Source organism: Anser brachyrhynchus (assembly GCF_964034855.1).
Source record: "Anser brachyrhynchus genome assembly, chromosome: 7".
Lineage (NCBI taxonomy): Eukaryota > Metazoa > Chordata > Aves > Anseriformes > Anatidae > Anser > Anser brachyrhynchus.
The window spans coordinates 41661198-41675664 of NC_137701.1; the positions used below are offsets into that span (position 1 = coordinate 41661198).

General features: G+C 38.7%; 1 protein-coding gene across 19 annotated transcripts in view; it reads left to right on the forward strand.

Annotated features, from left to right (window-relative positions):
- PKP4 (plakophilin 4) overlaps positions 1–14467 on the forward strand; it is a 94796-nt gene that overhangs the window by 33999 nt on the left and 46330 nt on the right. For 14 of the 19 annotated variants that reach the window (XM_080600015.1, XM_080600017.1, XM_080600016.1 and 11 more), the window contains one exon: positions 2355–2467. The exons of the other annotated variants lie outside the window; for them this stretch is intronic. In XM_080600015.1, the coding sequence (XP_080456141.1) occupies positions 2355–2467 (113 nt within the window). Of the gene's footprint in view, positions 1–2354; positions 2468–14467 lie in introns of those variants that run through there. 19 annotated transcript variants of the gene reach the window in all.

Here is a 14467-nt window from a genome sequence, read left to right on the forward strand (position 1 = left end):
GAGAAGCCTGAAATCGAGCTTGATCATTGCTGTCCAGTTACACCTTCTCTGCTTTCAGCATGGTGGTATGTTACATTTCAGGACTGCTGTTTCTTGGGCACCCTGAAATCCATCTTAGTGTTTTCAAGTGTAACATTCTTAAAAAAAATAAATTTATATATATATATTATGCGTGTTCAGACTTCCAAGTATTACTTTGCTGATACTTGATTGTGGGGGGGCAGCATCAAGTGCATGAAGATGTACAGAACTACAGAATATATTGTTCTAGTGAAATTTTCTTAGTAGAGCAATAGAAGAAAAATGCAGTCTTGTAATATGGATGGGCCATGAAGTTGCTCAGAGGGCTGGAGCACCTCTCCTATGAAGAAAGGCTTTTCAGTACTTAAAGGGAACTTACAAAAAAGATGGAGAATGACCCTGCTCAATCAGATAATGACGGGATGAGAGGGAATGGCTTTAAACTAAGAGAGGGGAGATTTAGATTGGAGGTGAGGAGGAAGTTCCTCACTCGGAGGGTGGTGAGGCACTGGCACAGGTTGCCCAGAGAGGCTGTGGATGCCCCATCCCTGGAGGTGTTCAAGGCCAGGCTGGACGATGCAGGGTGGCATCCCTGCCCATGGCAGGCGTTGGAACTAGGCGATCTTTAATCTCCCATCCAACCTGATCCCATTCTGTGCCTCTGTCCCATGGCAGTAGTGGGTAAGTTCATCATGCTGGAGGGAAAAAGCCTTGCTGGACAACATTTAGGGTATATAGAAGTATTCAGTTTGGTTATTGAGCAGTGAGAAGTATTTGAAAGTGTCTACGATCACTTGAGCCTTGTGGGAGGGACAGTAACTTCTGCGACACATCTTTAACTGGCCAGTTTGTTGTATGGAGCTCAAATCACACCTTCAGAAGTAGCTTTTTATTTTTGTTCTATTATTATTATTTAATTATGGAGCAGTTTCAGCAGCATGGCAGCTGCTGTTTGCAATAGTCTTTAGTTGGTTTCCTGACGAAATCAGTGCTAATTAGCCTCCTATTTGGAGGCAATCTCATTGCAGGAGTCAAGAGAAGAAACTTTATCCCTGCTTCTGTAAGGTGAATCTTGGTTTTAGAGTAGTGTTTAGGCACAGTTACTCGGACTTCTCCCCCTGGCTGGAGCTGAGAGGTGCAGAGAGGTCCTTGCAGACTGCTGGGAGCCACAGGTGCATTGCTGAGCTGCGCTTGCTCTTGCTGAACAGCTGCACAAGCTGCAAGAAGTAGAGATCTCTTTCAGGAGCCGTTAAGGAAAATAAAGTATTTAAGCCTTGTTCCATGTAACCTAAGGTATGAAAAAATTGTTTGCATTAACTACAGTCTGTGAGTGAAAGTGACTTTTGTGATATGGCAAGGCTTGCAACTGATGTGTAATACAATTACATCAGATACATTTGGGGTGGGGGAAAGCTTATTAGTCATTTACTTTTTGAAATTAAAGGAATGCTTGTGTTGTATTTGACTTCCCTCAAAATCGATCGAATTATTAAATAGTGATGTGCATCTATTTTAAATAATATTGAATAGTTTATTTAACATGATGGGAATGGAGAATATCAAATTGAAAAATAATACGGTTGCTCTGATAGAATACTTTTCTGTCATTAACAAAACCTAACCGTGGAGTAAAACTTCACAAATATCCCCTGATGACAGTACGGGTTTCAGAGTATTATATTCATAAAAAAATAGATTTCTAGATCTTCATAATACACAAAGATTCTGTGTAGCTCCATGTATTTCCCATGTCTTCCTGGAAGTATTATGTTCCAAAAGCTGTTCCAGATTTTATGCAGGCTGAGGTTTGGTACTTATGACTGAGAAATATAACAGAAGCTGAAATATGAAATGGTGAAATAACATATCTCCGTCCGCAGCCAGTTTCAAATAACAATTTCTGAGTTTTTGAATATAGAAGTCAGAACGTAGCATAACTTAGGATTTGAAGTTTTGCAATTGGAAAGGGTAGACTACAATATTTTATAGTATACCTCTGTTATAAGTGAAATTGAGGACCAACTTTATAGGCACCAATTTTGTTAGATTGTGACAACATAAGAAGATACCAAAAATCTTAATTGTGGGAGGAATAAAATCCACAAATGCTTAAATACGCTTTTCTTTTTGTAACAGGTGATTAAATTTGTGTGAACCACTGATTTAAAGAACCATTAAATTCCCCCTTTCATCTAATTCATCTAATAATTTATTCCACTAAGGAAAAGTCAAAACAAGAAACATGATTGTGATGAAACTGACTTTTTTCAGAATTAATCCACACCAATTTTTTAACATCAAGAATGCTTTTCTTTTTTATTTTGAAATTTCAGGAGCTCCAATTTCAAAGACTTACCAGAGAACTGGAAGTGGAAAGGCAAATTGTGGCTAATCAGCTAGAAAGATGTAGGCTTGGAGCAGAATCACCAAGTATCGCCAGCACAAGGTACAAGTCCTGATGACTTTACTTTCATGTGTCCCATGAGTTAAAGGGCTTCTTATGTCCTATATACATATGTTTCCACTGATAGTTGTTCACCTTCCATTAATATCTTAAGTATAAAAAAATGTAGATTTGCTATGAAGAGTTGTGAGACAGTTTTAAAAGACCTCTTTAATCATCGATTACATTCTCAGTATAGGGTGTGTAAAGCTTTAATTGCACTTTAAGTATGTTGAAGTTTGCTTTTAAGATTCAGCCAAAGAGAAATGCAGTAGACTTATAAATATTTGTATCAAACTAACAGTGCTAGTTAAATGCAGTAATCCTTATAATTTCGTTTTTCCTGAATTAGCTGCCTAGTTTCATCTACCTCTTCTGAAATACTTCCCCATTACATTTGTTTTCAGGGAATATCTTGCTGTTATTTTACTGTTAGCATATTTTAAGCACTGTGAAACATACCTGATATATTTAATGTATAATGATAATAACTGTAGCAAAGCATTTCATTTAAGTTTCATTAACATTTTTATAATAAGTATGTTTTTTTTCAATTCCTTAGAAAACTTTTAAACTCTTAAATGTATTTGGGTGTTTATTCATTTGAAATACGTTAAGTGATCGGTAGCTCTTGATTCTGAAAGGGCTGATAACAGTGCATTCTCTTATGAAACACTTACACCTGCATTTCAGGTTGCAGCATACTTCATGTTGACGTGTATAGAGAGAACGTGCTCTGAGCATTATATATCTTTTTTTCCTTGATTACTGTTGTTTTTGTATACTTTCAGCAGTAAACTTAGGTGTCATTTTGAAGTATTTCCTTCTGAGGTCATGATGCACATTTCTGCAAATTAAATAGAAAGTTGATCCTACAAAACCTTAAGAAATGGGACATGATTATTTGCAATAAATAAATAATTTTAAAAAATCCTGTGTAGCAGCTAACACAGTTGTTTTAATACATCTTATTACCTTGGCTTAAGGTGTCATTTGACAATGTTGTTCCTAGCATGAGAACGTCTGTTTGAGAAACTTTGAAATATTCAGAAATATTCCTTGGACAAGATGACTATTTTATACCTTTCCTGTTTGCCCATCCTTCCTCCAGATCCAAATATTTCTGCAGTTACAGTTCAGATTTTGGCTTTGAAAGCTTAAAAAAAAATAAGTTCTTATGGAAGAATAAGTAGAAAGCCCCTATTATTATAATTTATGCCTACAGATACCTCTCATTCAGTCTTGAATCTCCTAATATCCAATTTCAGAGAATTTGCCTGAGCAGTATAGAAGGAAAAATGTTTTCTAAATTTGCTGTATAGGGATGTAGAGAGCAAAGAGCACTAGAATTAGCTTATCCCACAAATAAAATTGTGTAGTTTTTGAAATAATGTACAATTACCAGCATCTACACAATGAGTTAGATACTATACTTTTATCATTTACCAAGATGAAAAACGTAATTTATAGCTTCTCAGAGTCATTTGGTCTTTTATTTGCTCTTTATGGCTAAGCAACGTTTGTATGAAAAAGCTGATGAAAGTGTAGGGGGAGAAAACATTAGCACATAAGTTGGTTTGTTATATATTTTGGTATGAGAACATCTGTGACTCTAGGTAAACTCTTCAAGCACTTGTTTTCAGGGCCATAAAAATTTTATTAATAACTATGGAAAAATGAAACATTTTAAAATAAAAATTAATTATAATCTTAATTTTTACAGACACCCTTACCTTCTCACCGCTGTTCTACTTTCTCTAATTTTTTCTTATCCCAGCTGAATCTAGTCTCATAAAGATAAGAATGCAATGCTACGCTTTTTTTTTTTTTTTTTTTTTACTGAGGGACACTGAATTACAACTTGATTTGCTCAAAACTTTGAGATGCGTGTGTCTTTAGTTAATATTTTGGCTTATTCTTTAATGTGGCTGTGCTTTTTAAGAGAGGTGTGAGAAGCTGAAAGAAAAATTCCATATTAGAATCAGATGCTTCCATTTCTGCACAAAGCATGGCTTCCAGTGGAGTTAGGGGTGTTGAAAGAATCAAAGTAAAACAGTAGCTTAGAGGAGTGCCATGGCAGACACAAATGCAACTGCAACACTTAAACCTGCATAAAAATAAATAAATAAATACAAATGTGTGGTTCCCCAAACTGGGTGATGTGAATGTCTTGCTAAGGCTGACAAGGGATTAAATAAACGTGAAGAGGGCATCTGAGGCATAGAAAAGCTTGGAAACTGAATGCTTTGGGGATGGTGAACAGCCTGCTCAAAGACACACAGAAAAGTTAAGCATCTAGGCAGCAAGATAATGTTTCTCCCAGACAGATACAGGAGTTTTCTAATACGGCCTTATTTGGGAGGGGGGGTGGGACAAAAATGCGTCTTATACTGCACACACTTCTTTATTTTTACCCTTTTTTCAGGTTTTCTGCCCCTGAGCAAATCAACAATGCTTTGTTTCAAAGATAATGCTTTAATCTCCTTTTAATGCGGTTAAAACGTTTGGGAGCATTTGATGTCGGAAGTCCAGCTGAAGGCTTTTTTGACTTCAGTGATGTGGCAATGCCTCTAACTTACCACTTCTAAACTGGTTTCTGGCAAGGCAGCACTGGCCCAGAGGTAGTGCTGCTTGCAAAACAGACGCTGACCCCAAGTCACAGGTACATCTGTGGCAGTATGCGTCCATCTAGGTTGTTGCCGCTTGGGCTTTAAGCTGGTCTGCGCTTCAGTCAAATCATCCCTTGAGCCAGCTCATTACCCAGTTGCACAAGTGCCAGCTCAAGAGAAGTCTCCTAATAGCTGGTGAGAGAATGGGGAAATGCAACATCAGTGGCTTAAACCAAGTTAAATCTCTGCAGCTAGTACACAGCTAGTACCTGTGGCCTCTCATGTGGTCTTTGTGGCTGTGAGCCTAGACGCTCACACAAGATGGAGCACACTCCATGCTGATGTAGGCATGGTCTGCAACTGTGCACCTGGATAAATCCATCTGGAGGTAGGCACCGCACCGATGATGAGACTGCAGCTGACCGTGAGCTCGCCTGAGAAGGACTCGTGTTGCTGAGGAATGGTTCATTCTGCTACTGCTAGTCCTTAAGAAATGTGTTTGTTGCTTTGTACACATGAACAAAGCAAAACAAACTGATGGTACTTGCAGTTTATATTTGTTAGGCTGTTGCAAGCCTGTATTACACCTATATTCTAAATGCAAGCAACACATAGGAGTAGTAGTTGGCTGTTTTACTCTCTAAAGGAGTATGAAAGTTGACAACAGCGGCAGATCTGCAGGTACGAAGGAACTGTAATGTGGGTGGAGAAGGAAGCATTAGTTCAACTGCCCTGGATTCCAAAATGTTTTTATTTTTGTGTACGTGTAGGTTATTGCCTGTTAAAATGCTTTCTTCTCATAATATTTATAAATGGGTATTGTCCTCAAGCTTTTCTAAGATCTTTCATGCCATCCCATTGCATGTGAGTATTAAATATTTTTATGCGTTACACACTCCAAGATTGGAGATGGGAGGCTGGGAAAAACAACGCAAAGTTTCAGTTTTATCTTTTTACTTCTTGTGTTGTGTTATAACATGCACAAGTTTCTATGAGGAAGCCACCAGGCTGTTCAGCCTCCCATACAAGCACAGATACAGACAGCATTGCAGCTAACTTGCCATCTGCAGTGTTACTCAGTCGAATTCAGTTCTGAGCTGCCAGGTGTGTTGGAGTGCATGCTGATGCAGGTAGATAACAGTATGTGTCAGGGGTCAGCAGTCAGACTTGCTTTACAAAAACGCATTGCCTAACCTCTCAGGTGGGAGTTGGCCAAATGACTCGCACAGAGTCGGTTCATCTTACTCTTTTCATGAGTCACTGTGTGCAGCTCTTGAAAACTGAATGTTTTTGGGAACCAAAAGGTTCATATTTATTATTTTAATTGCAAAATACTACACTCATAATAGCACCAAAAAAAAGTGGCATAAAAGGCACACTAGACATGATCATTTAAAGAATACAGGTCCTTTTGACAGTGTGGTAAACAGTCAAAAATTAACACTTCAAGTACTGAATATACTGAATTGATCAAATTTGAGTTGTAATGCGCCTACCTGAACTCTTTTGCGTTTTGTAAAATGAAATTAATGTTGTAGCTACTAGGGTGGTTTATTTTCTCTGCTTTATGTAGCAGATAATTGGTATTGGAAAAAAGGGGTTAAAATACTATGTGCACTTTCTGCGGTACTGTAAAATATTCCACAGTGATTCTGTAAAATAGCGCACTTTCTAATTGAGCACTGATCGTTTTCTTTGAGATGAACATGTATTGCATTTCATGCTCATATGTTCTTTTTTTTTTTCTACAAGTGGGAGAATGCTTATAAAGATTGTAAATAGGGCAAGTGGTTTTGCTTGAAAGTCAGCGCATCATTGTGTTACACTGGGTAACTTTTACTCCACTTGAGGAGCAGTAATGGGTGAGACACTTCCAAATGGTGCACCACCCCCGTGCTCGGGGCGTTCCAGGGCATGCAGCAGCAAGTTTGTCCCAACAGCACTGACCTCTGCTCACTCATTATTCTTACAAAAACCAGTTTGTTCATATTCATGTTCATTTGTTCATATGACACATCAAGTATTTCAGACTTTGCAAAAGGTGTATTTGAAATTGCTTGCGTACATGATGTCACCAAACTTTCATGGCACGTTTTAAGCACCATAAAGTTTACTTTTATAATCAGTATGTGCTTCAAGGGGGTATGGGGACGGGGGTGTTAGGTAGGAATTTCAGTTATTTATTTATATACACTAATTTTACACTTACTGGAATTCGAAAATAAATCAATTGAAGGCCTACATTAAGTTTAAAAGAAATAAAAGATATACTTTAATTTTCTTTGTTGCAGAGCATCAGTGCACAATAATCATAGAATCATAGGAATCATAGAAGGGCTCGGGTTGGAAGGGACCTTACAGATCATCCAGTTCCAACCTCCTGCCATAGGCAGGGATGCCACCCACTAGGTCAGGTTGCCCAGGGCCTCTAAATCTCCCCTCTTTTAGTTTAAAACCATTCCCCCTTCTCCTGTCGTTATCTGATTAAGAGTCGCTCTCCATCTTTTTTATAAGTCCCCTTTAAGTACTGAAAGGCTGCAGTGAGGTCACCCCAGAGCCTTCTCTTCTCCAGGCTGAACAACCCCAGCTCTCAGCCTTTTTTCATAGGAGAGGTCAGTCCAGCCCCTTGGTCAGGATTAAACATATCCAATAGTATTTAGCTAGGTAGTGAATAATTTCAAATCATGATGTCCTAGTTGATCATTGTAGAGCTGTTGAAAGAAAATTTGAGGCACATATAGTAATATTGCATTTATCATAACACTTCAGAAAAGATGATGATAAATTACATCAGTAGTATTTAGCGAGGAACTACTTGTGTTAGGTAAAACAACCAGTTATCAGGTCCCCTCATGGTTGCTGATGTTAAACATTTCGGAGGGAGTAACTGTCTCTGTTGCAGAATGAAGGAATGTCCTTTTATTAGAAGTTGGTCCGTGTCATGATTGTTTTAGACTTCACATTCTTATTCAGTGTATTATCAATCCTTTTATCTACTTGTAAGGTTTCTATTCTCTTTATTACAATAATTTCATATAAAGGTATGGTTTTTATTTTAATACTCTTCAGACTGTAATGATATCTTGTGATTCTGATTTCAGAACGTAAGAATGGATTGTGTTAGTCTTCTTTGTTCTCTTGTAGGTTAAAAAAAAATATTGTATGTCTCTTCCTCTGTCGGTATTATTTAATTATACTCTGAAATGTCCTTACTTTAGAAATGTCTCAGGAAATGAGCTCATTTTTCTTATCTTCCATTTCAGCTATTTCCCTTGTAGAAAGAATAACAAGACCAGAACCATTAGTTTGTGTAACAACATTAACAATTTTTTCTATATTTTTCATGTTTTCTTCAAAACCTACATTCTAGTTACTTTTTTACTGTACCCACATCCACTGATATCTCCTGCTTGTACGTTTTCTTACTTGCTACGCAAGATTTTAGGTTTTCAGGTCTTCAGGCTGTCCTGAGAATGTAAATATAGCAAAAATCATGTTCATAGGCACTTTCATTAGTGGTTAAGTTGGACATAAAACCTCTGTCGTATATGAGCTGGTCCAAATATTCCCATCTTTGCCTGTAACCATTACATTTCTTCTCATAATGCTTCCCATTCAGTCATCCAGGTGAATTATTCTCAGGTTTTTAATAAACTAATCTCACTTCCAGATTTCAGTAGTGTATGCAAAGGTTCTTAAACACTGCTGCTAGAAGAAATTCTGGGACTACTCTACAAATATTTTTTGACATTAAAAATAAGTGTTCGGGGTTTTTTTTTGGTATGAGCAATTTTCTAATCCTACGGGTGTTTTGTTTTTTTTTAGTTTTGTTGTTTTTTGAATTTATCATGGCTAGTCAGTTATCTAAATGAGTTTGTCATAGGCTTTGCAAGAAATTTTTAAAGATGTAAGTAAATAGATAGGCTTGTTGCTTTTCTTTCTTTTCTCTTCTGTTTTTAGCCAAACAGTTGAAGTAGATTAAAGATGTAGGCTTGTCTTTTCCAAAAGTTGTCTTGGCTTGCTGCTGTCATGGAAGCTGGCATGTTTTTAATTGATTTCAAGTAACTAATCGAAAACTCAAATATTTAATATGTTCAGTATCACCTTCTGCACCTTCTAAAGGTAGCACCAGAAAAATAATTGTTTACAATGAGGGACTGATGTGTTTTACTGGTAGCAACTGAAACACCTCCTTAAGTTCTTTGAGAATTCTTTCCTCTAGGAGTCTATATTTAGTTTTAGCACTACATTTTTAACAGTTGGTCCCTAGTGAGGAACCACTTGGAGTGGTTTGGAGATTTTTCCATCAACCTCTGAGGATGATTGTTTTTAAGTATTCACTTGGATCTTCTGTGGTGTTCTCTGTTTCGCTTATATGTATGCTTTTAGTTCATTGTGAACGAATATGGATTTTCTATGGTTTTTTATCTGATAACCAGAGCAAATAAGGAACTCTTTCTCTTCTTTCTCATGGCGCTTTGCTTAGATACTCTGTTTACCCAAGCAAACAACAAAAAAAGTAGAAAGAGATAACTGAGATTTATGTATTAAAAGTTTTTAAAATTTATTTTACATTCTTTTACTTTTTACTCAACTTGTAAATAATGTTGCATTATACTTAGGAGCAGAGGTAACAGCAGCCTACATCTCCCTACTTTCACTCTCGTACAAGTTTTTTTGTGCCAAGTATTGGCACACAATATCCAAGTATTCCATGCCCAGGAATTTTGGAAGTCATCACATTCTCTAGCTGTTCTTTCTGAAGTGTAGAGTCTTCCGCAGCATTTCTAGGTCATCAAAAGCTATTAAAATTTTGGACAATGCAATATATTAGATATTTTATAAGTTGTAGTTTACCAAATGACTTCAGGAAGCATTATAGAGTTCCCTACTCTAATGTCTAGGACCTGAAGAGTCACTATATTACCAGTCAATCCATCATTTAATAAGTCTTTTTAAGATGCTTAGCTTAGCGAGTGGGTGAGCACAAAGCAAGTAACTTGAGATACAGAAGGCATCACTTCAGGCCTGGAATGCTGAATACTATGTCTTTCCTTTGGCACTTCAGCAGTGGCACTCAGGCAGCATCAGCTGCTCATTTAAAAGTGCAGAGTATGCTATCACTTGTCTTGAATCCACAGAAATTTAAGAAGGTTGATTTTTGCATGTCTACACTGAAAATAAATGAAAATTGTGAAGTTTCTTGTTACACCTCTGGTGTTCATATTTCGGTTTGTTTTCTGTGTATGCAGACTGTCAGCATTTCTGAAGTTCTGTCAAAGCTTTTGAATGCCAGTAGAACTGAGTAATTTTGCTTTTTATGCATTTTGATTGCTGGTTTTCAAATATTAAAAAAGAAATGCAGTTTACTGGTGAGGTGCTCTGCTGATAAATTGAAGAGTGAGCTGCATATGCGAATATTTACATTTTTATCCAGTGATTGACTGGGCTTTGAAGTAGGATTGTTAGTTTTCTTGCGAACGCTCATCTACCACAGACTGAGACACAGTAAGTGACTGTCTGCCAGCTGAGTCGTGGGAACTGCTCGTGCAAGTGCTCGTGCACACTGACCTGAGCTCTGGTGGGCAGTGGTGATGAGTCAGTAGGACGTATTATCCAGTCAGCCACTGAAAACTTTTTACAGCTGAAGCACTGGAAGGGCGCTGTGTGCTGTGGTAGTTACTACAGTGTGTTGTTCACCTAAAGCAGTGCTTGAAGGACAGTCAAACATGTGAGATCTCTGCGTCTTGAACGAGTGGTGCCCAGCACAGGCAGTGCCCCGCTGCGGGGCCGTTCCCCTGCCCGCCCCAGCAGCTGCAGGGCTGGCCGGGCCGTGTCGCCCCTCTGCAGCGGGATTCAGCCTGGAACAGCGTCCTGGGATAGGTGGCCAAATCTGGGTGTAGCGCCCAAGGGGCAGCTTCCCAAATTCCTACTCAGAGCCCTAGTGCTTGCCTTAATCAGCTGAAGACCTCTCCCTGTGAGTCATAGGACCGCTTGCTCTTCTTGCACTTTGGTAGCAGAGCTGTTCGGTTCTTGTGTGTGGGATGTACGATGCCTATAGTACTCTGTACGGTGACTGGCAGAGCGGGTGCAGGAGTTAGGCGTACTGTGGAAAGCAAGAAGATGCCTATCAGAAAAGCTGAGGACTGGAAATTAGTTTGAAAATTTATCTTTAGTTATAATATTTGTGAAAACTTATGCTAACCTGTGTCATCAAAAATATAGAATCACATTATACTGATTTTGGTGGTTGCTAGTTACTAGTAATGTGTGTTACAGTCTATGGATTTTAATATATGCCCCCCTTTTTATTCTTCAAATCTGCCTCTGCCAAGAATTTACAGTTATCTACATCTTTAAGCCTTCATACTGCTTATAACTGTGAATGTATTCTTGATGTAGATACTTAAAATGGAAGATAAAAAACAGGTAAAACAACACGTTCTGTCTTAACAGATGCTTAAATTTGGACTGGTAGCTCTGGCTAAGCAACAAGCACACATCCCTGTGAATAAACCATCTCCCTTCCCCCCCGCCCCCCCCCCCCCCCCCATAGTATAATGCTTAACAAAAATTAGAAATCTACAACTTTCTTAAAGTTTTGTATTTCATTTGTACCATTTTCATCCCATGGATGAGTACTGTAAGAGATGTGGCTGGACCAGCCAGTTCTGCCTTTAAAGTGTGGCCAAGTTGTTAAACTGCCACAGCTGTTTGAGATGAATGTTCATCACCTTATCTAACTTTGAAATCCAAAGCTGGAAAGTGTTTCTCTGAGAGTTATTGCTTGAAGAATGTAAAATGGTGGTAGTGATACTTTGTATGTTTTGTTTCACAATGACTTCATATGAAACCTTTTCCCTTTATCGGATTTTTTTTCCAGACTAGCAGCTAGTTCAGTTTTGTGTCTACGACATAATAAGCTTTGAAATAAAACTGTAAGGTGTCAAAGAAATGATCTGAAATTAAGAAAGGGGTTAAAAAGAAATGCACATACATAGGAAATAGCAGTAAGAACAACACCAAGAAAGCAAAGGATCCTAAAAATGAATCATGGAATCATAGACTGGTTTGGGTTGGAAGTGATCTTAACTATCATGGGTGGGGACATCTTCCACTAGACCAGGTTGCCCAAAGCTGCATCCAGCATGGCCTTGAACACTTCTAGGGGGATTGGGCATCCGCAACTTCTCTGGGCAACCTCACTTACCCTCAGAGTAAAGAATTTCTTCCTAATGTCTAACCTAAATCTATCCTCCTTTAGTTTAAAACCATTATCCCTTGTCCTATTGTTACATGCCTTGATAAAGAGTTTGTCCCCAGCTTTCCTCTAGGCGCCGTTTAGGTACTGGAAGGTCTATAAGGCTTGCTGCTATAAGGTCTCCCTGGAACCCTTTCTTCTCCAGGCTGAACAACCCCACCTTTCTCCTCCCAGGAGGGGTGCTCCACCCCTCTTAGCTCTGTGGCCCTCCTCTGGACCTGCTCTAACATGTCCTTCTTGTGCTGGGGGCTCCGGAGCTGAACGCAGCCCTGCAAGCAGGGTCACACGAGGGCAGAGCAGAGGGGGACAATCACCTCCCTCGATCTGCTGCCCGTGCTGTTTTTGATGCAGCCCAGGATATGGCTGGCTTTCTGGGCTGCAAGCGCACATTGCTGCCTCGTGTCGAGCTTCCTGTCAACCAACACCCCCAAGTCCTTCTCAGGGCTGCTCTCAATCCATTCTCCACCCAGCCTGGTTTTGTGCTTGGGACTGCCCCAGCCCAGTGCAGGACCTTGCGCTTGGCCTTCTTGAATGTCGTGAAGTTTGCACAGGCCCATCTCTCAAGCCTGTCCAGGCCCCTCTGGATGGCATCCCTTCCCTCCAGTGTTTCAACTGCACCGCACAGCTTCATGTCATCCACAGACTTGCTGAGGATGCACTCAATCTCTCTGTCCCTGTCACCAATAAAGATGTTAAGTAATACTGGTATCAGTGCCGACCCCTAAGGAACACCAGGGGTTGGAATCTATTGATTTCAGGAAAATGTGTATGCATCTTCCATCTTCAGTAATATACGTGTCATCTTTATCTAAACTTAAGATATCTGTGCTTCTCTACTCTTCCTTGAGGGTAGAGAAGCCTTGCAGAGAGGTCCTGACTCTACGTTGGATACTCTTCAAGTCTTTCCAGGTCTCTCTTGTACTGGGGTCCCAGATCTGGCCACAGCACTCCAGGTGCAGCCTCACCAGTGCTGAGTAAAGAGATGATGTGAGATGAGCCAGGAGACCCTCAATCTGGAGTTCTTCAGCTGTAACTTTACACACCAAGTTTCAGCCTAGTAAACTATCCTGCTTTATGTGCTTTGTAAAGAGAGAACAAGCGTAGCATCCCAAAAAACTCTAATATTGGCCATTCTCTTCCACCATCTATGATATATAGTAAAAATTTTGATACTACCTAGCTCTGAAGCTGGCTATCAGGTGCTTGAAGCTTGAATTTGAATTCTTCATTTCTTTAAATTTCAGTTTAGTTTGTGCTCGTATGCATGCTTAACACTTCTCTACGCAACTATGTTGTCTCTCAGAAAAGTTCCTTGATGATTATTTTATGTTTACTATTTTACAAAATAAATATCTAGTATTGTTGATGTTGCTGTGCTAAAATATTTTTTGTAATTGGTAGCTGTGGTAGAAAGGCAAAATAAATAATACTAATTCAGTAATAGATGCATCTTATCCAACATCACAGTTGCATGCTGATATATAGACAAAATCTGATGGAGTTGCCCATATTTTCTTCTGAATAGATTTTTGTTTGGAAAATACTAGCTTATAATCATTGCAAAATGATTTAATACTCCAAGTTTGATAATTGATATGTAGAGCAAGGAAAGAGTGTTTTTAACTTTGAAAAAATGTAATATATGGATGAATTTTCTGTCTGCAAAGATAGTCATGCATTAGTAGTGTATCAACATGTGAAAGAATGTCTTGTAGCAGAAACAAAATGGTTAAGATAGTTAAATAATGTTAATAAATGTAAAATAACAATTTGAAAAAGACAATCTTGTAAAATAGTTGTTTCTTAAGGCATCTGTTTAACCTTGATAATGGAAATACCTGTTTGCGCTTAGAGGTCGACATGTTCTGGTATGTCAAATGTGTTCACTTCTTATCATATACAAAGGATCAAAATTCCCTCTGGAAAACTGGGAAGTGAAACAATAGTAATATCTGCAGGTTCCATTTCTGTTCAGTTATTCAAATTGCATTACACGGAAATTCAAAATGCTCTAGAGTTGTAGTTCCCAAACTTTTTTGCTAGACCCTACCATGAGCCGTGAATGCTCCTGTTTTTGAAGTTGTTCGCTTACTGCTAATCATATGCACATGACTGTGAAATTCTACTTTATAC